Source organism: Heterodontus francisci, chromosome 23, assembly GCF_036365525.1.
Source record: "Heterodontus francisci isolate sHetFra1 chromosome 23, sHetFra1.hap1, whole genome shotgun sequence".
Classification (NCBI taxonomy): Eukaryota; Metazoa; Chordata; class Chondrichthyes; order Heterodontiformes; family Heterodontidae; genus Heterodontus; species Heterodontus francisci.
Window position 1 is genome coordinate 44,150,411 of NC_090393.1, and position 21,905 is coordinate 44,172,315.

Consider the following 21,905-nt stretch of genomic DNA (forward strand, 5'->3'; position numbering starts at 1 on the left):
CCTGCCCCCATTAGTTTAGTTTAGAGATACAGCACTGAAACAGGCCCTTTGGCCCACAGAGTCTGTGCTGACCATCAACCACCCATTTATACTAATCCTACACTAATTCCATATTCCTACCACATCCCCACTTGTCCCTATATTTCCCTATCACCTACTTATACTAGGGGAAATTTATAACGGCCAACTTACCCATCAACCTGCAAGTCTTTGGCATGTGGGAGGAAACCCACAGACACGGAGAACTTGCAAACTCCACACAGGCAGTACCCAGAATTGAACCCGGGTCGCTGGAGCTGTGAGGCTGCAGTGCTAATCACTGCGCCATCCTGTAACTAACTACTGCTCTGTCTTGAGGCAAGGTGTTGGCTGCATTATATGCATGCTCTCAAACAACTCTATTTCCAACAGCTCCACGGAAGGCCAATCACAATTGCGGTGTATAAATCTTTTGCAATTGCTACCAACATATTTTTTCCTATACACAGCCACTTGCCTTGAATTGGCTGTGTCCCTTTAAGTGTACTCATTACTGGAGTTCCAAAGTCCATCCCTTGTCCTCGATGCAGAATCTGGGCAATGAGTAAGAAAGGGTCAGACAAAACAGGGTGAAGTGTGGTGGGACTCTTTACGTCCTGGGCCGCTTTGGTTACCACAAAGGTCTGTTGTTAGGAACCAGAGAAATACTCAGCAGATGGGGCTCTGGCAAACAAGTCCTAAACAGTAGAACAGGCGGAGGAAGATGTGCCATCTGAAATATCTCAATGGCTGTTCTCGTGGACGAAGGCTACAGCAGAACAAAACCCCCAATCATCTTGGTTTTTTTGCCATTGGCTCAAGATGCCATTCTGCCAAGATAGGTGTGGAACCTGGCGTGCAACAATTTCTCCATGTTAAGAGGTCACACAAAAGGCGTCTTCCTTTCCGAGCACATCCTCCAAGCCCTTCACGACCAGCAAAAGGCGATGGGAGCAGGATTGTGTTGTCGGGAAGCTTCTAGTCATGATCTGGCACAGAGGTGGCAGTTATAAGATAGACATTTAGCACTTAAATGAGGCAGGAGTGCCTTTCAGCAGCTGTAACTGAGCAGCCTTCTTTAGGATCCACTCTGCTCATCCCTTATTGGGGAGGGGGCTAGAAAAGGTGCCCTAAACAGTTTGCTTCACCTCTCCTGACTGACAGCTGCATCCAGAGGGATCTGTAGAAACACACAAAAGACACTAGTAAAGTTTGGGACCTGGAACATCAGGACCCTTATGGATACACCCACGAGTGAATGTCAGTATCGCACTGTTTGTCGCCCGAGAACTCTGGCAACATGACATCGATGTCGTCGCTGTGTGAGACCTGGCGAGCTGGAGCGGGGCAGCTCAAGGAACACCAAGGTGGTTATACTTTCTTCTGATTATCCTTCCAGAAGAACACAGAATTCAGAGTTGGATTTTCCATCAAGAATGAATTGTCAATGAACAGCTTCATGAGTTCGCTCTTGAAAGCAGTGAGCGCCTCGTGACTCTTCATCTTAAACTAGCAAGGAGCCAATACGCCACCGTGGTCAGTGCTTATGCCCCAACTCTAGGCACCGATAATGAAACCAAGGAAGATTTCTATGCCAAACTTGACCAAGCTCTGTGGGATTCCGAAGGAGAACAGGCTTATTCTTCTCCGAGACATCAGAGTTGGAAGAGATTCCAATCTCTGGAATGGAACCATTGGCAGGGAAGGAATTGGAAATATCAACTCCAATGGCATTCTCCTCAACAGATGCAAAAACATGAGCTCATCACCAATAACCCTGTTTTGCCAGACAGACAAGTACAAAATGTCATGGCAACACCCACGGTCCAAACACTGGCACCTGATCAATTATGTCATCATCCATGCCTGGTATCACAAAGATGTTCACACCACCAGAGCAATGACCAGAGCTGCTGATTGAACAAATAAGTCAGTGATTGGTCCAGCAATCAGGTCGATCAAACTGGCTCCAAACGACGGATGCAACTGAAGACATGTCCATGAAAGATCAACGTCAAAGCTCTGAAGGATCCAATCAAGAGACCAATTCCAACAATGCTTTCAAACTTCAATAAAGAACAGAAGAAGAGTGTCCACAGCACTTGGGATGTCCTCAAGTCCAATATCATCAATGCCTGGATTTTCAGTCAGGAAATATCAGGACTGGGTTGATGAAAATGATCAGGATATCAAAGAATTGATAGATCACAAGCACAGACTTTGTGCTTGGTGCAATCACCCAAGTTCAAAGCAAAAGAAACTGGCTTACCAACAAGCAAAGGCAGAGGTACAAAGGAGCGCCTGCAACAGGTGGTGGGCAGACAAGGCAAAGGAAATTCAACATCTCGCTAACATGATTGATATCAGCAGCTTCTTCACTGCCACAAAGACCATTTATGGCCCAAATACTCAAGGACCAGGTCTTTTGAGGCCTGTTGGAGGAGATCTGATCAAGGAAAGGATTGCTGTCAATGCCTGTTGGAGGGAGCATTTTGAAGACCTTTTCAATCAAGAATTCATTGACGAGAAAGTTTTCAACTCCATCCCACAACATCCAGTTAGTAATGAGCTCAGAACTCCACCAATGTCTATGGAGGTGATGAAAGCCATCACACAAATGAGAAACAAAGCAGCAGACGATGGAATCCCCACTGAAATCTTTAAGCACAGAGAAGAACTAACATTACAGCTCCACACCCTCATCCTCCAGATCTGGAATGAAAAGGAAGTCCCAAATGATCAAGGATGCCATGATTGTGACAATCTTCAATAAAAGGAGACAAATCCAACTGTGGAAATTACAGAGGCATCTCCCTGTTCTCCATTGCAGGGAAGCTCATTACAAGAACCCATCTGAACTGACTCATTATACTTGAAGAGCTACTCCCTGAATCTCCAAGTGGGTCTAGGCTATCAAGAGGCACTACTGACATGATTTTCACAGCTTGCCAACTACAAGAAAAATGTCACGAACAACATCAACCTCTCTACATAGCATTTTTTGACTTGGCAAAGGCCTTCAATTCCGTAAATTGTAAGACACTCTGGAAGATTCTGTTGAAGTATGGATCTCCTGCAAAATTTATCACCATACTTCGCCTGCTTCATGATGATGTGAGCAGTGATCCTTAGCAACGGATTCATTACAGATCCCTTTGAGGTTAAGACAGGAGTTAAACAAGATTGTGTCATCGTCCCAACTCTTTTTTCAATCTGCCTAGCTGTCATGCTCCATCTGACTAGAGACAAGCTCCCTGCTGGAGTGCAGCTTATTTCGCGAACGGTAAATTATTTAATCAGACGACTTCAAAAAAAAAAATTAAGACCACCCTGACTTCAGTCATTGAGTTCCAATACACTGATGCTGCTGCAGTAAGTGCTGTCGGAAACGGATCTTTAGAGAATCCGTGACATATTTACTGATGCACATGAGAAGATGGGACTTGCACTCAACATTAAGACCAAAGCCCTCCATCAGCAAGCTCCAAATGCATATGCCACAGCCCCATTGATTAGGATTCATGGTGAGTGCTTGGAAAATGTGGAACACTTCTAGTATCTTGGAAGTTATCTTTCACAGAAGGCTGACATTGAAGAAATCTGAAATCTACTTGTGTAGCCTTTGGCCACCTGTGGAAACAAGTGTTTGAAGATGGCAACATCAAAACTGAAACCAAGCTCATGGTCTACCATGTGGTCATGTCCCCTACCTTACAGTAGGGGGCTGAAACATGGACAGAGCACTAGAATCAACGTGACCTGTGGAAGATCTCCCACTTGATATGTGGGAGGACAGGCACACCAACATCAGCATCTTCTCTCAAGCAGGCACCACAAGCATTGAGGCTATGATTATCCGCCATCAGCTTCATTGGGTTGGTAATATAGTTCACATGCCAGATACCAGGCTCCCAAAGCAGGTCTTCAGGTCATCTTCTCCCAGCTCAGTCAGGGCAGACATACCAGAGGACAAAAGAAGCGCTTCAAGGATGTGATTTTAGCTGAACACAACCTATTTTCAGCAAAACTGATCTCAAAAAAATACCACACCCTGGAGGCATCATTCAGGCCATAAGTGCATTTGTTTAGTTTTCCTTCTGCATCAGCTGCCTTTGAGCAGTTTCAGAAACACTTCTCTGAATAATATCACCCTGCAGAAATAAAAGACTTATATGTTGATCAATCTACAGTCCCATGAATATGTTGGCAAAAGAGCTAAAAAGATTTTCAAGAATACTTTTCCAGCTGTGGGAGAGTTCACTAACATCTATATCACCCAATCACTCTTCAAAACCCCTAGCAACTAGCCTCACTTTAGCCTTAAGTCCTATCTGCAAGGTCTTTATCAGTATAAATCCACCAATGTCACAAAGCCTATTGTCCTTTATCTGGTACCTCAGAATAAACTCCAAACTGTATCCAACTATCTAATTCCTTTTTTTTTTTGCCTCTCATTAGTTTGTCCTCAAGTTTATTGGCAGCCACAAAAATTTTACTATCATGAATTCTGCTTCTAGTTCTGTTCCAAGACTGTCTATGGCCTTTATTTCTGTGTAATCTATTCAAACTATGGCCTCTACTTACACTTTTATGTCAGTCAGAACTACTACAATGAGATCACCCTCTTGCACTATCAAAGTCTCTTTCTCCAATAGGTGATCATTTTCTGATGCAGGAGTCATTTCAGTACTTACACTGCACTTTCTTACTCACCACTCTTTTATTTCATTCTGCCAGTCCATGGACCTTGCTTCTTGGCCATCATCCTGAATAGGCAACCAATATGTAAACTTGCCAGTAGCTTTTTCTGAATGTCCCATGATTATTGCATTCCTCCATTCATTATACTCCTCTGGAAAAGATATCACCAAGTACCCAATAACCATAATTTTAGTCTGTGTCTATTTATAGGGGCCCAGTTAATGCCCACCACCTGCACACAATTAAACACAATTAATGTATAATATAAATTAACCATTATCATCAGTGTCCTTGTCAATATTTATCCCTCAATCAACATCAGAAAAAAAACTGGTCATTATCACATTGCTTTTTGTGGGAGTTTCCTGTGCACAAATTGCCTGCCGTGTTTCCAACATTACAACAGTGATTACACTTCAAAAGTACTTCATTGGCTGTAAAGTGCTTTGGGATGTCCTGAGGTTATGAAAGGCATTATATAAATGCAAGTCTTTCTTTCTCGTGTTCTACTGTACTCTCAGAATAAAAGTAGATACTGTCCTCAGTGTTCTAATAACATACTATTAGTATACAAGTGGACATTATACTTTCAGTGTACCAATACTGCACTAAGCAAATAGAGACTGTAATATCAGTGAACAAGTTGGTACTGTACAATCAGTGGACAAATAAAATTGAATGGACTGAGTTTTTCAACAGAGTATTACAGAAGATTTCATCTGACTAAATTGAGAAGCATCGGGCATCTTTGAGATAAAAAGGAAAAAGCTGCTCTGCTTACAAAACCTCTTATTTGGCCTGAGCAAAGGCCTGTATAATGTAATATCATTTTGAACTTTAAGATTTATGGACTGTCAAATCAGATGAGTGACAAATATATGTTGGAAATCACATTCTTGGTGTATTTCTTTTAAACATGCATCAGACTGAACGGTGCTAGAGTACTTTGAAGTCTGCAGCATTGCAAAACAATTAATTTCATCAGTGAATAAGAGGAATACTTGACATGAACCTGCCTTCAATGTGTAAATAGAGGATGCATGATGAATAACAGTAAGGTGCTCAAACAAAAACAGAATTGCTGATAACACACAAGTTAGTGAGCACCTGTAACTAGAACAGCCAGTTAAAGTTGGGGTATAACCCTTAATCAGTACTTAGCTGATCTTCTGACTAAGCTGATGTGTGTTTCCAGCATTTTTTTCCTGCTGCTTCAGATTTCCAGTATTTGTAGCATTTTGCATTTTATTAGTAACATACTCAATTTATTCCATATGTGAAGGAGACATGAAAAACTCTGAGTGAACTGCGTTGGAATCATGCTGTTTGAATCTTATCAGACCAAAGCTAAAGACAATTGACTGAAATTATTTTTTAAAAAGAGTTAGCACCTGAATTAAAATAGCAATGTAATTTCACGCAATCCCATTATTTCCTTGTATGCTAATATTCAACAGCCCAATTTTAGGGCAAAAGCTTCTTGAAAACATTCTAAAGGTCTCCCACAAGTCAAATAATGCATCAATAATAATAAAGTAATTATTTGATAACCCAGAGCACTTTAATTTTTCTGTCATTTGCGCTTCCACCTGGTTTCTTCATGGCCCTGTGGATTCTTCACTTTTTATCTGGCTGGAGGAATAAATGTTCCATTGTGATTCTTGACTGTTTCAAAAGCAGCATTTGGCAGAAGCCTGGGAGCAGATTGCCTACCAACTCTCATGTGGCTCAAGGAGGGCCCTGGCCAGAAACAATGCACTTCCCAGGGCCCCCTCCCCCTGGACTTTATGACCAACCCCAACCCCCCCCCCAATCCCCTTGTCGGGGCCTTCTGAACTGACCCCGGTGACCCTGCCTCACTTACCTGAGGTGCGGTGTTCCAGCTCTGGGCCTGGGTCCAAGGCCTCTGTAATACCAACATTGGCCTCCACTCCCAGTGGCGCTGCCAATACTGCTGAGCTGCCGGCCCTGTGATTGGTTGGCAGCTCTTGGAGATGGGATCTCTGTCTTTGAAGGGACAGGGATCCTGGCGTGGGGCACTTAACTTTCAAAACACCATAAGATTGCTCGGTCCACGAAAAGGCCGAGGTGGGCCTCCCCACGCCATTTCAGCCCGGTGCTGGGAGCCCCGCTTTTTAGTGACATTGATTGAAGGATAAATATTGATTGGAACATCGGGGAGAACTCCTCCGTTTTTCTTTGAATAGTGCAATAGGATCTTTTACATGCACCTGAAAGGGCAGATGGGCCTCATTTTCAAGTCCCATCCAAAAGGCAGCATCTCCTTCTGTAAGACGAGGTGCTCAAGCATCTGGTGTGGGATCTGAACCCACAAATTTCTGACTCTGGGATGAGAGGGCTTTTGTTAATAGTAATGGTTATCACGTAATGTTAATGTGGATTTTTTGTGTTGTTAAGGGAGCTGTGTCAGGGAGCAGAAGTTTCCTGCCCCAGGGTGCTGGGCTTGAAGGCAGGGGCCCAGGAAAATAGTGGGAAGTCACCAGATGCATTCCTGCCACCGGGGATGTTTTTCAGGGATGGGCAGGAATGTGGATCGGCTGCACACTGCAAGGTGGCAGGCAACCAATTTGCATATTTAAGGCCCCAATTAGGGGCCATTTAGAGTGTTCGCCAGTCTCGACCGAGGGTGCCTCCATTTTGAAGCACTCTCACGTTCTCCTTTCTGGCCTAGCAGTGTCCACCTGTTTCAGTGGCGCTGCTGAAGTTCTGGAGCTGTCGGCCCTCTGATTGGGCTGGCAGCATCGGTAGCCCACCTGCCGTCCATAATAGGACAGCGAGCACAGAGGCAGCCAATTAGGAGGCCGCCTCTTGGTAAATTACTCCCCCAGTCTGGCTCCTGGCAAGTGTGGGTCCCAGACCACCATTTGGTCCCTATATCGGGGTCCTGAAGCCCGTGGGAAAATCCTGCCCAAAGAGTTTGAATTAGTTGGATGGTATTGGTAAGGAGCTATGATCTGCAGGAATAGACTGAAACTTTGTCTAAGCACAGCAGCAAGCTAATTAAACTATTAACAAAAATATGTAGTTAATTATACATTTTTTGAAAATTCCCTAACTAAATGTAGGTGCCGTAACATCCAATTCAGGAATAATGATTCCATTATAAACTACAACAGCAAGGATGACTTTTTTTTAAACCTCAGCCCAACTGTGCTTTCGCTCCTCACATTAACTATTATTTTGTTTTTAATCAGAGGAAGTGAATTCTGAAGTAAAATGTCACTTTTATTATAAAGCAGGAGCCAGCCATCGGGTTAAGGGCAAAAATTGCAGCAGCCCAAAATGTAACAGATGCAGCAAGGAAGCAGCAAAATAAGACATGCAGGCTGGAGATGGCAGAGTAAGTGCTCCAAGGAAACAGAGATAAAAGGCGAGCACTAGAGTCCCTGAAGGACTGGTGACAGTAGGTGTCCCAAAAGAATGGAAAGGCAAGGTTACCTGCCGCAACAGATTGATCAACACCCCCCTCCTCCACCCCACCTCCACAAAAGGATTGGAGGTGGAAAGTTAAATACCCCAAAATATGAGCAATTGTAGGCTAAACAGCTGAATAATTAGGGACTAAGGCAAAACCAAACTGAAGGAGATAATGAGGTAAACACCCTGGGGGTGAACTGAACTTGGGGGCAGGGATTCAAAACAGGCTGTATCGCACCCACCCCTGTTATACATTCCATCTGGTATTCAGTTCCATTGACATCAGTGGAACTAAATATCGAGTGGGGTGTACAACTGGCAGCAGATGCAATATGCCCATTCTGCATCCCGGCCCAAGTCAAACTCCACCCCCATTGACTTGGTTTGGGTATGTTTGTACAGCAACTTTAGTGGCGTCTGCTTTGTAGTGATGCTAAAGTTGCAGTATAAATCCAGACTGCTGGCTGACCTGACACTGGTGAGAAACTCCTTCTGGACTGCAGAATGGCTGTTCCAGCCAGAAAGTATAAACAGGCATCAGCCCAGTTCAGAAGTAAATTGCAGCAGGTCAGTCAGTGAGTGGAATGTGTTAGCCTCTGTCTTAGTTGAAGGAGGAATTGTCACAATCTATACACTTCATAAACTATTTTGTGGAAATTTACACAACATGTAGGGGGCTACATTATAGTGATAAATTAATTTATCCACAGTTAATGATATGATACCCCATTGTGAACCCAAATAAAAACCAATAATATTTCCCGATAGTATTCCCTGCATTACATGTTCATAAAATGGAGATTATTAAAGTCCTGTTGCAAATTAACGTTAAAACTATCACACTGTTTTACTACAATATATTATAGTTTTAAATGAAAAGCTCAACATGGTGTTACCTCATTAACATCATCATTGCTATGATTCTATTTTATAGCTACAGATATACTTGTGGGCCTGTGAGAAACTGCCTTTAGCCCCCATTTTGGATGATATATTCCTTGTCTTGACAAGTACCACATGCTACTCTCGATTATAGCTATCTGATCTGATGCAGCTGTGTGCCTTGTCCTGTCATACAGTATTTGTATTGTTGCTTTTATCACGTTCAAGTGCCAATAAATGTCTTGCTACTTTTAAAATTATTTTTCCGCATTATTTTGCAAAATGAATACTTCAATTTCAAAAAGCCATTTATTTGTTCGGTTAGAAATAATGGATCTGTCAGAAAGGTATGATGGCTTTATAATTTAATTATTATTCAAGATGAGCTAATTTCATGAGCACAAAATGTAATTGCTGTAGAAGGAAATCCTATTGTATGGTAATAATGCAGGAAACACTACCTCATGTCCTCAAGATAAAAGGGGAACAATGAAATATTCCGATCATCTGCATAGTTTCAATGGAAGAAAAGAATACAGAGACAGTAAAGGTGCCTTCACAATACATTTGGCTCTTTTATCTTAAAATATCTTGTGTCTATCATCCATACAACAGCTGTTGAATCTCTCCTATATCATGTCACTGTTCAGTAACTAGTCAATATTCTCCTTTTCTCATTTAATAAATATGTACTCCTCTATATTTTTCACCTTCATTGCATTCTATTTTTATTATTCACTAATCATAGAATGCAAAGCCTTTCTCCCCAGTTTCACTTTCCTCCCCAATCTCCCCAAAATTTTGAGAAGCAAACGCCATAATAGTTCTTCAACCATACCACAGTGAACTTGTAAAAAGAAAAAGTTGTCACACAAAAGCTATATTAAAAAAAAATTTTGAAAAAGAAATCATAGCCTTACTGACAAACTCTTCCTCTAGTACCTTTCCCCCTCCTTCGCAAACAGTGCCAATAATTCCCCTGGGCCTCTAAAATCTGGTACACCCTACCTCACTGTACTTCACTGTTGCCAGCCAACCAGCTGACTCAACAGAACTGGATATGGGAGGGGAGTATAAACGGCAGCGGATAGCCACCCTTTGTCTTGAGCTATCGATCAAGTCGAATTTCAACCCCTGAAAGTTTGCGGTGAGCTTACTTTTGTTTATTCTTTCAGGGATTGTGAGCACCGCTGCCAAGGCCAGCTTTTGTTGCCCATCCCTGACTGCCATTGAGAAAGAGATGGTGAGCTGCCTTCTTGAACCACTACAGTCCATGTGGTGTAGGTACACCCACAGTACTGTTAGAGAGGGAGTTCCAGGTTTAGACCTAGTGACAGTGAAGGAACGATGATGTAGTTCCAAGTCAGGATGGTTTGTGGCTTGCAGGGGAACTTGCAGGTGGTGGTGTTTCCATGCATCTGCTGCCCTTGTCCTTCTAGGTGGTAGAAGTCACGGATTTGGAAGTTGCTGTTGAAAGAGCCTTGGCGAGTTGCTGCAGTGCATTTTGTACACGGTACACACTGCTGCCACCTTGTACCAGTGGTTGAGGGAGTGAATATTTAAGATGGTGGGCAGGGTGCCGGTCAAGTGGGCTGCTTTGTCTTGGATGGTGTCAAACTTCTTGAGTGTTGTTAGCGCTACAGTCATCCAGGCAAGTGGAGCGTATTCCATCACACTCCTGACTTGTACAAACTTATACTTATGTCTCGACTGTAGTTGTTTTGTAAGTTTATATCTCACATGTGTCTGGAGGGTTGCAAATAAAGCACACACACAAAAGCAAATCCATAAACACTTTGGTGAAATATCTTTGAGTTATGTGATAAAGAAGGAATTTGAAAAAAATAAAGATGGTGTCAAACAGAAGCTGGATTTTTACTGGGTAACTTTATATGTCAGGCAGTATTAACTGAGCACATATTACAGCGACAACCTTTCAGGCCATTTGCATCCAGAGTAGCCTCTTTCTTAAAAGTCAGTCACAAATAACATAATTGAGTCAGGAAACTGTGAGAGAGAGCACTGCAAGAACAGTGCAGAAGGAAGAGAGGGAGAACTCCGAGAGGAAACCAAGAAAAAAAAAATCAAGAAGTAACATCACAGGAAAGAAGGTAAGTGATTGGTTGATGAGTATTCCTCTTTTTCTCTCCCTAAACTAGGGCATTATTTCAAATTAGGAGCTGACAAATTAATACAGCTCCAACAACACTCAAGAAGCTCGACACCATCCAGAACAAAGCAGCCTGTTTGACTGGCACACCATCTACAAACATTCACTCCCTCCACCACTGACGCACAGTGGCAGCAGTGTGTACCATCTACAAGATGCACTGCAGCAACGCACCAAGGCTCCTTAGACAGCACCTTCCAAACCCGCGACCTCTACCACCTCAAAGGACAAGAGCAGCAGATGCATGGGAACATCACCACCTGCAAGTTCCCATCCAAGTCACACACCATCCTGACTTGGAACTATATAGTCATTCCTTCACTGTCGCTGGGTCAAAATCCTGGAACTCCCTTCCAAACAGCAGTGTGGGTGTTCCTACCCCACATGGACTTCAGCGGTTCAAGAAGGCAGCTCACCGCCCCCTTCTCAAGGGCAATTAGGGATGGGCAATAAATGCTGGCATAGCCAGTGATGCCCACATCCCATGAATGAATAAAATAAAAAACCTCAATCAGGGTATGTATAATAGTGAGTAAATTAATTAGAGTAGTAGCACAGAGCAGGTCTAGATTCTAAAAGATTAGATTAGATTAGATTAGAGATACAGCACTGAAACAGGCCCTTCGGCCCACCAAGTCTGTGCCGAACATCAACCACCCATTTATACTAATCCTACACTAATCCCATATTCCTACCAAACATCCCCACCTGTCCCTATATTTCCCTACCACCTACCTATACTAGTGACAATTTATAATGGCCAATTTACCTATCAACCTGCAAGTCTTTTGGCTTGTGGGAGGAAACCGGAGCACCCGGAGGAAACCCATGCAGACACAGGGAGAACTTGCAAACTCCACACAGGCAGTACCCGGAATCGAACCCGGGTCCCTGGAGCTGTGAGGCTGCGGTGCTAACCACTGCGCCACTTTTTAGTTTTCTTTTTAGCGCACGGATGGGCAGCTGCGACCCTCTGCTTGCAATTCCTGTGTCATGTGGGAACTCCAGGACACTTCACGCTATCCCGTGTAAAGAAGTGTTTCCAGTTGCTTCAGCTCGAGCTCAGGTTTTCCGAGCTTGACGGGCAGCTGGAATCACTGGAGCATCAGGGAGCAGGAGAGTTTCCTGGAGATGGTCACCCCACAGGCAGTAAGAGTTCAGGATACTAGGTGGGTACCCATCTGGAAGACTAGGAAGAGGCAGGAGGTGCAGGAATCTTCGGGATGTGTGCCACTCTCAAACAGGTACTCAGCATTGGAAACTGCTGGGATTGACGGTACCCAGAAGGAGTGCAGTCCAGACCATGGCATCAATGGGCAAGGGACTGTACAGGAGGAAGGAGCAAAATGTAGAAATGTAGTTCTTATAGGAGTTTCCATAGTCAGGGAGAGAGGCTTTCTGTAATGATTATTGTGAGTCCCACATGGTGGGACGGGGAGGTTCACTAGTGTATTTTGGGAGGGTTTTAACTAAATTGACAAGGGGATGGGCACCAGCATATAGAAGTAGAAAAGAGGAATAATGTGCATAATGTGAGAGTGTTGGACAGTACTAGTGAAGTAAATAATTCCATATTTGATAGAAGCAGATTGAGAAGGGCTACGAGGAATGCAAAGACAGGTTTACAATGCATGTATGTAAACACACAAAGTGTAGTGAATAAGGTTGGTGAGCTAAAAGGACAAATAGCAGTATGGAAATATGATGTAGTGGCAATAACAGAAACGTAGTTTAAAAATGGTGAGGACTGCACGCTTAATATACAAAGATATAGAGTGCTCAGAAAAGATAGAGAAGGAAAAAGGGAGGTGGGTGGTCTAACTGATTAGGGAAGACATTGTAGTGTTGGAAAGAGGGGATGTCCTTGAGGGGCAAGGACAGAATCCATTTGGTTAGAGTTGAGGAGCAAAAAGGGTATGATCACACTACTAGGGGTATTCTATAGGCCTCCAAATAGTGAGAGAAATAGAGGAGCAAATCTGCAGGGAAATCAGAGATGTGCAAGAACTATAGCGTGGTGATTTTGGGGGACTTTAATTACCCAAATATTGATTCAGACAATTTTAGAGTAAAGGGAAAGGTGGAGGAGGAATTTCTGGACTGCATTCAGGAGAACTTCCTTGATCAGTATGTTTTCTGCCCAACTAGAAAAGATGCATTGCTGGAACTGGTGCTGGGAAATGAGATGGCCAAGTGGACCAAGTGTCTGTAGTGGAGCACTTGGGTAACAGTGATCTTCGTATCATAGGGTTTAGACTCATAATGCAGAAAAGCAATGAATGAAATAAGGTAGAATATCTAGATTAGAAGAGGGATAATTTCACTGTGATGAGAACAGATCTAGCCAGGATAAAGTGGAACCAAAGACTGACAGGCAAAACTGTAATGGAACAATGGGTTATCTTAAAGGAAGAGATGCTTCAGATACAGGCGAGATACATTCTGACAAGAGTGCAAGGTAGGGGAACCAAAAACAGGGCTCCTTGGATGAAGAGGGAGATAGAAATTATAATGAAACAAAAAAAGGTGTATAATGCATGCCAGGTGAATTCTTCAAGTGAGAACCAGGCCAAATACAGTAAGTTGAAAGGGGAGGTGAAGAGAAAAATAAGACTAGCAAAGGGAGAATATGAGACTAGAATGACAATCAACATAAAAGGGAACCCAAAAATCTTGTACTGACATGTAAATAGTAAGCGGGTAGTAAGAGGTAGAGTGGAGCCTATTAGGGACAAAGAAGGTAATATATGCTTAGAGGCACAGGGCAAGGCTAGAATACTTAATGAGTACTTTGTATTGGTGTTTACTAAGGAAGAGGAATCTGGCAATATTGGTCGAAGTGGAGAGAGTAGAGGCAATGGATAGTATAAAAATTGAGCGGGAGGAGGTATTGAAAAGGCTGGCTACGCTTAGGGTAGATAAGTCACCTGGTCCCAATGGCTTGCATGCCAGGTTGCTAAAGGAAGTGGGGATAGAGATAGCAGAAGGGCTTGCCATAATTTTCCAATCTGCCCTAGATATGGGTGAGGTGCCAGAGGATTAGAGAGTGGCAAATGTGACACCCTTATTCAAGAAAGGGTATAAGGACAGTCCTAGCAACTACAGGCCAGTTAGTTTAACGTCAGTGGTGGGTAAGGTTTTAGAAACAATAATCAAGGGAAAAAATCAACAGGCACTTGGAGAGGTTTGAGTTAATTAAGGATAGCCAGCGTGGATTTATAAAAGGCAGACCATGCTCGACTAATCTAAGTGAATTTTTTGATGAAGTAACAGAGAAGGTTGATGAAGGGAATGCAGTGTATTTTGTCCATATGGATTTTGAAAAAGCTTTTGATAAAGTACCACATAAAAGGCTGGTTAACAAAATTGAGGCTCATGGAATAGGAGGGTTGTGTCAATTTGAATTTAAAAATTGGCTTAAAGACAGAAAACAGCGATTTTTGGTAAATGGTTGTTATTCAGAGTGGAGGATGGTAGACAGTGGTGTTTCCTAAGATTCAGTGCTAGGACCATTGCACTTTTTGCTATATATAAATGACTTGGATCTTGAAACACAGGACTGGATTTTACATAAAAGTTGGTGGCAAATCCGCATCCACCCAGCCCAGGGATCCGACACGCATTTTACGGGTCCCCAGGCTTTAACTGTTCAAAGGCGGGACTGCCACCCACGTGAGGAAGGCAGCTCTTAGTCCCAGCAGCGCCACCAGGAGCGGTGGCCACTGCTGGGACTGCAGCCCAGCCGAGAACATGGAGCCAAGACTAAAGGTAAGTAGGTCTGGCAGCATCTGTGGAGAGAGAAGCAGAGTTAACATTTTGGGTCAGTGACCCTTCTTCAGAGCAGTTCCGAAGAAGGGTCACTGACCCGAAACATTAACTCTGCTTCTCTCTCCACAGATGCTGCCAGACCTGCTGAGTATTTCCAGCATTTCTTGTTTTTATTTCAGATTTCCAGCATCCGCAGTATTTTGCTTTTATTTATATAAAGATAAGTAGGGGTTGCTTCGCCATGAGAATCGGTCACAGCCCAGCGAGCCAAGGGTGGTCATTTGGAGGGAAATGGGGGGCGTCTCGGGTCCTGGGCACCCTGTGGCAGTCAATTTGTATCATCCTCACTGTGTGCCACTCCTCCATGTTTGGTATCATCAGCAAATTTTGAATTTCTACTCTGTGGCCGGAATTTTACGCCACCCCAGCAAGCTGGATGGTGGCGGGGGCGTGGCGTAAAATTGAGCAGGAGGCTCCGGGAGGCCTTCCTGGCCCGCTGCCGCCTCCACCCCACTTTCTGTGGGCCGCGTAACCATAAACAGTACTGGACACATACTTTAGTTGTGGTCTAACCAAAGCTTTATACAGGTTCAGCATAACTTCCCAGCTTTTGTACTCAATGCCTCTATTTATGAAGCTCAAGATCCCATATGCTTTGCTGACCACTCTCTCAAATGTCCTGCCACCTTCAAAGATCAATGCACATGCACCCGCAGGTCCCACTCTTTAGAACTGTGCCATTAAGTATATATTGCCTCACCCTATCCCTTCTGCCAAAATGTATCACCTCACACTTGTCAGTCTTAAATTCCATCTGCCACTTGTCTACCCATTCTGTTAGCCTATCTATATCCTGTGGCAGTCAAGGTCTTAAGTGGCCGATTGTCAGGGCCCCATCCCAGTGCGCTGAGAGGCCGCCAGGTATCACTGGGTGGCCTTCCATGTCTACCAGCCGCCCGCTTGCCACGGGTAAAAGCCGGGTAAAGAGCAAGCTGGTGGCGGTGGGGAGTGGGCGGGGACATAAAATTGAGTGGGAGGCCTCGGGGGGGGGGGGGGCCCTTCCCAACCTACTCACGCCTCTGCTGCCAACTTACACACGGCGGCGAAAACAACCCACCTGCCCTAAACCAATCAAGACCCTTAAGTAGCCAATTAATGGTTACTTAAGAGCTTCCGCCCGCCGCCACGGGTATTTTACTCGTGGCTGGCGGGCAGCCAAGACCTCAGAAAAGCCACCTGACAAGGCGGCCTTCTGACTGTCTGGGGGGCCCTCCTGATCGGGTGCCCTGTGCCCGACGGAGGGCCGCCCCCAATGCCCCTACCACCACCAACGCCCAACACGCACCCCGCCCCCCCCCACCCTTGCCTCTCCAGGGCCTGACCGATTGCCCCTGGCGACGCCCCATAAATGTACCCGTTTTCTGTTGCTCCCCGACAGCTTCCTTCTTCAGCTGGGTTGCAGTCCCAGCAGTGGCCACCGCTCCCGGTGGCCCTGCTGGGACTACTGATTGGCTGGCAGCTCTATTAGGCAGGACTTTCTGCCTCAATAAGATGGAAGTCCCAGCTAGGACCATTTTAGGGCCTGTGGACCGTAAAATCCAGTATGGATCCTGCCCAGCGGAGGCAGGATCGCCACAGATTTTTCAGTTGGTGGACGGCTCCCCTCCGCCCACTGTAAAATTCCAGCCTGTGACTATAATTGAAATTAGCAGCCTGTGCTAAATTATATCAATGACATTTTAAAAACTTTATATTTAATGTAATTTTCAGTTTGAGTATATTGTGTAAAGCTAGTGAATTGTACTCCGTTCTCCCCTTTAAAAGATTATGCCTCTTTATAAACTCCCTCATGAGTGTTGAGAATGGGGAGAGCTTTAACCACCACCTCCCCCACCCCCTTTCCCCCCCTACAAGGACATATGGGTTGAGGGTCGGTAGGAGCTAAAAATGTTAAATTTCTGAACCCAACCCCAACCCATTTGCAATCCACCCAGTTTTGTTTTTAACAGAGGTGGGTCAGAGGATAGAAACCTGATCTGCACTCAGGAGGCAGATCCATCAGTAAAATATTTTAATGAGGCTGCATGCCTCCATTTTACCTACATTTTTATTTTTAACCAATGGATGCCAGTTGGTGAGAATCCCAGCAGGTAAAGGGAGCAAAAGCCATGAGGTAAGTGTACTGCATGTGGGCCAGGAGAGGCAGGATTAGTTCCTCCAGCTCTTCAAGCATATGTGTTTACATACCCGATGATCAGACCTCGCGATGTCTGACTCCATCCCAAGCAATTTGCTACTTCATCCTCCCCCACCGCCGTCATCTCTGATTGCCCCCATCCTGTACCCCACCGCATTCTCTGGATGTTCATCACGATTGCCAACTGCCCCTTCCCACTTGCCATGTTCACCCATTAACTGCACCCCCCCGCCACGATCTCCGACTCACCTATCATCTACTCCCCAGCCGTCTCTCTGCCGGACAAGCAACCAGCCTGTCAATCAAGCAGGTTGTCAAGTGGGAAACCTTCTGTTCAATTTAAAAACAGGTCTTATCATGAAATACCTCTGGGTTTCCCAACTGCAACACCAACACCCCGCACCCCCCAATTCTCTTCCAGGTTCCAAGTAAATACTGGGGCCATTATTTACATAAATCTAAGCAGCAAAAATAAAGGTCCTCTAAACCTGTCTGTTAATTTGTATGCCTTCCAAGTGTACAGATAGTATGGGAATAAAATAATGAGGGAAGATGGTTATCATGCACAGTCAGCACTGGCATTTTAGTCTGGGTTGACCTATACTCTTCAAACTGATTTGACTTCAAGAACAGCAATAACTTGCACTTAAATGTCACCTTTATCCAAGTGGAACATCCCATTATTCTTCATCGAGCTAAGCAAAAGCTGAAGAACAGTTAAGGGAGGTGACTGAAGACATTGCTAAAAAGGTAGATTTTGTATAGACTTTTGAATGTTGGGATGGAAGCAACCAGTCTTTGTTGTTAATCCTTCATGCAAAACAGGAAGCTTTACTGTAATACTTGCAGGCAAATTCTAATTTTCCTATGTATTCCTTGATACTTCTCACTGACCAAACAGTTATATCTGAGGAAAATGAAGAACTGTGTTGTATTTGAAATATGCCTATCCAGTATTTTATAAGATATTTCTATTGTTCAGTTAGTTGAAGTATTTGCAATCGGTGCTGGAACTTGAAATTTAATCAAGGTTACAGTAAAACCCCAAAAAGTTATTCAAGAACTGATCAAAGCTGAACAGTGGTAGAAAGATTTTGCACTTTTTTGAGTGTCCTGTTCTGGTTGTTTCTGAAGTCATTTTTGTTTATAAGCAGTGTATCTTTCATTATATTTGGGGGCTAGCCTTTTACATGTGAATAGGTATTTACTGATTTGTTACCTTTTGTATCATTCTGCCAGAGCAAAGAAAAAGAACAAACCTCTAAACCTGAAGATTCACAATAGTGTTGGTAGCTGCGAAAACATCCCTGCTCAGCGTTCCCCTCTTCTCTCCGAACGTTCTTTGCGTTCCTTCTTTGTGGGATACCCGTCTTTTCTTCCTTCTACTCCTCCTGTTCACACTGAAGCCAATTTCTCATCAAGTAAGTAACCGCAAGTCATTGTGAATTGCTGATTGGATGAACAAGGGGTATATTACAGGTCAAAATTCAGCCACTTCATTTTGAAATAACAGCGGCCATCTATTTTTGAATCTTAAAGCCACTTTATTTTTAATCCTATTGCCCCTTAAATATTGTGTTGATTTACTTATTTGTTTTACATCAAAAAAAAACTCACATGTAGTTTGGTAAGTTTGTAAAAGAGCAGTTGTTGATTCAGTAATGGAGCATTTAGGAGGTAACCTGCTAAAGCTATACCAGCTATTGGTAATCAAAGGTATTATATCTGAATCAGTGATATTACATCACTTATTTCAGGCTATAGCATGCACTGAGAATCACAGCAGAGTAACGTGCAGTTCATGATCTAGCAAGAAATTAATTGAATAAGCTAATGATGTATATTGTATATTAAAGAGCAGAGCTTGGTTTGAAGCATCTTGAGGTTTTTTGATTGCTCTAGTGCTTGATTTCATGGCGATTTTGTCAATAATGGGCTTAGCTACAATAACATTTTATCATCTTCTCAAAAGAAAATCACTAGTGTTCCAGGAAGTACAGTAATTAAAATGGGAGCATTCGGATTTGTTTAAAGTTTTTAAAGTATTTTGGAGTTTCACCCCGTCTAAACCTATGGAGCAGTTAGTTCTGGTAATTATGGTGAAAGTCAGCCACGCTTGTGTAACAGCAGGATCTTTTGCAAATAATTTTTTGGAGTAGAGATAATAATTGTACATATTGGTAAGAGTCGAAAAATGTACTCGGAATATACACAATGATATTGACTAGAAGAGACAAGGGGCACTTGTCTTGGTTGTTGATTCATATTGGTACCTGGGGCAATAGTGGATAGCAGTTTCAGTGTGGACACAGTCCTTTGCTGAGAATTAGCATAGGGCACATTGGTGTTTCTTGTCTGTCTTAAATGACAGCGAAGCTCCAGGGCTGGTCATATATATATATGACATGTCAAAACAGTTCTCCTTCATGGTTCAGAGCTTCCAGGTATGCTACAGTGGGGCTTCATTTTGCCCATGTGTAAGATCCAGGCTGATTAATCTGGTATGTGGCACTGAATCTGGACCTTTAGAGCATCACGGTGACTGGCATGTCATAAGCTGACATGTGTTAGGTCCTTCCGCCATGTTGATGGCAGATGACCATCATATATCTCATGAGACAATTTTAAAAGTTGGGTTAACGGCTGCTGGAAGGCGTTATCTGGAAGCTGGGTATGACAACACAGTCCCATTGGTGGGAGAATCGAGAACCAGAGGACACAGATTTAAGGTGATTGGCAAACGAAGCAACGGCGACATGAGGAAAAACTTTTTTATGCAGCGAGTGGTGACAATCTGGAGGAATGCACTGCCTGAGAGTGTGATGGAGGCAGATTTAATTGTGGCTTTCAAAAGGGAATTGGATAAATATCTGAAGAGAAAAGATTTGCAGGTCTACGGGTAAAGGTGGGGCAGTGGGTCTAGGTGAGTTGCTCTTGCAGAGAGCCGGTGCAGACATGACAGGCTGAATGGCCTCCTGTGCTGTCACCATTCTGTTCTATATCTGGGAGTGATTTCTGGCAATAAAGACGTTTGAGTCGTTTTGCATCTATGCACATGTATTGAGGTGGAACCAGACCATATGGGAACGAGTCCAAAGATCATTTTGGGACCATACAAGAAATCTGCCCTAACTCATTTGTGGCGCAAATAAACATAGCCAAGATATCTGGACGAGATTAAGTGTAGTGTCTCCCTATGTGAAAGTAGTGTGCTTTCCATATTGGGTTAACAGGTGTTCCGCCTTTTGGATTTCTCAGTACTTTCGAAACACTTCAACATTGTGACAGGTTTCCACATATCAGACCAAGGTAGGAGAAAAATAAAGTTTTGAGATCCAATTACCAAACTGGCATTATTAAAAATCTCAAAATTAACTGTAATATTATTATATATGTATTCAATCTAGGTACATTAGTAATTATAGCACGTATACTTGAAAGCATTACTAATTCTTTTCAGATATACAGAGAATACATGAAATTTGAAATTATATTTGTTCAAGCAGCATTCATTTCATGAGACAGATCTTCATAAAATCATCAATAAAATGTGGAGCTTTGACTTGAGAATTTTCCTGTTCAAAATTCATCTTGTATCTTGATATACTTGGAAATGCATTCCAGCTGTTTTTAATTTGGTGCAGTAGGACTATTGCAAATCTGAACAAATATGAGACTAGAAATCCTGGTCTGTTTTGGGGGCTCAATTAGTTTAATCAAGCGTGAGGTGGGTGACGAATTTTCGATCTTCCTTGTTTCACTGAGAAATTCCAATGGAGGGACCCCACATGCTTCCACCTGCATGAAGTTACATTCAGGGTTTAGGACTGCTGGGTTAAACCCTAATCCTGCCACTCCTGCCTGGCAAAAGGCCAACAGTAGGTATATACAGAAAGTGTTGTAAATGGGCTCCACAATGTCATATCTCAACAGTAATCCATCTCAGAGAGATCAGTTACCATTTGAGAGTCGGTACGGTAACATTAGAACAGTCGCAACATTGATTTTGTTTTTTGCTATGACGCTCAAGCCAAACCAGCTTTTTTTTTTATAATTCATTCATGGGATGTGGGCATTTGCTGACTACGACAGCATTTATTGCCCCTGCCTCTCCTCGATGGAGCAGAAATGTGTCACTCTAATATCTTTCTGCACCTATGGGGAAGGTACCCCTGTAGCACCATGAATGGTACAAGCAGCCTCCCTGAGCACACAAATAGCCCTAACCCCAAGATTTACAATGAACTGGGTTCACACGATCAAGTTCACTTTATTTAGGTTGCTTGCATTTATTAAAGAGACTTTCACCCCAAGAGTATGTGGTAAAAGGGCAAGATGCACCACCAAATTTTCATAATAGCAATATAACTGCATAAATCAGCTAGCATTGTACATTCCTTCTTGTACATTCCCAAAGTTAAATTCATTGAATGTTTCATATCAAGTTGTCGGAGAAGATGTAAAAGATTGTCTTGGAGGTCTGAGTTAAGGGGATAAGTTACTGGCCCTCATATCTGTGTGGACAGCCTAGAGTTGTTGAATTTTCAATTTTAAGTATTTACACACTGCTGAATCAAGAATCCAAGAATTTCAGTTGTATGCAATATAGACTACCACTGTGACAAATATGTATGTGGTTTATACAGCATATTGTCCTCAGGAAAAAGTAAGGTGTGAGCAGAATTTTTGTTTCTAATTATTTCTAGGTATGAGCATGCTATAGCGTACATG

General features: G+C 43.3%; 1 protein-coding gene across 2 annotated transcripts in view; it reads left to right on the top strand.

Annotated features, from left to right (window-relative positions):
* Nucleotides 1-21,905, top strand: part of ksr2 (kinase suppressor of ras 2) — a 490,636-nt gene that overhangs the window by 233,577 nt on the left and 235,154 nt on the right. For both annotated transcript variants that reach the window (XR_010977280.1, XM_068055178.1), the window contains exon 5: nucleotides 18,414-18,595. Coding sequence is in view for 1 of the 2 variants with exons in the window: in XM_068055178.1 (XP_067911279.1) it covers nucleotides 18,414-18,595 (182 nt within the window). In the remaining variant the exon portion in view is untranslated. The remainder of the gene's footprint in view (nucleotides 1-18,413; nucleotides 18,596-21,905) is intronic.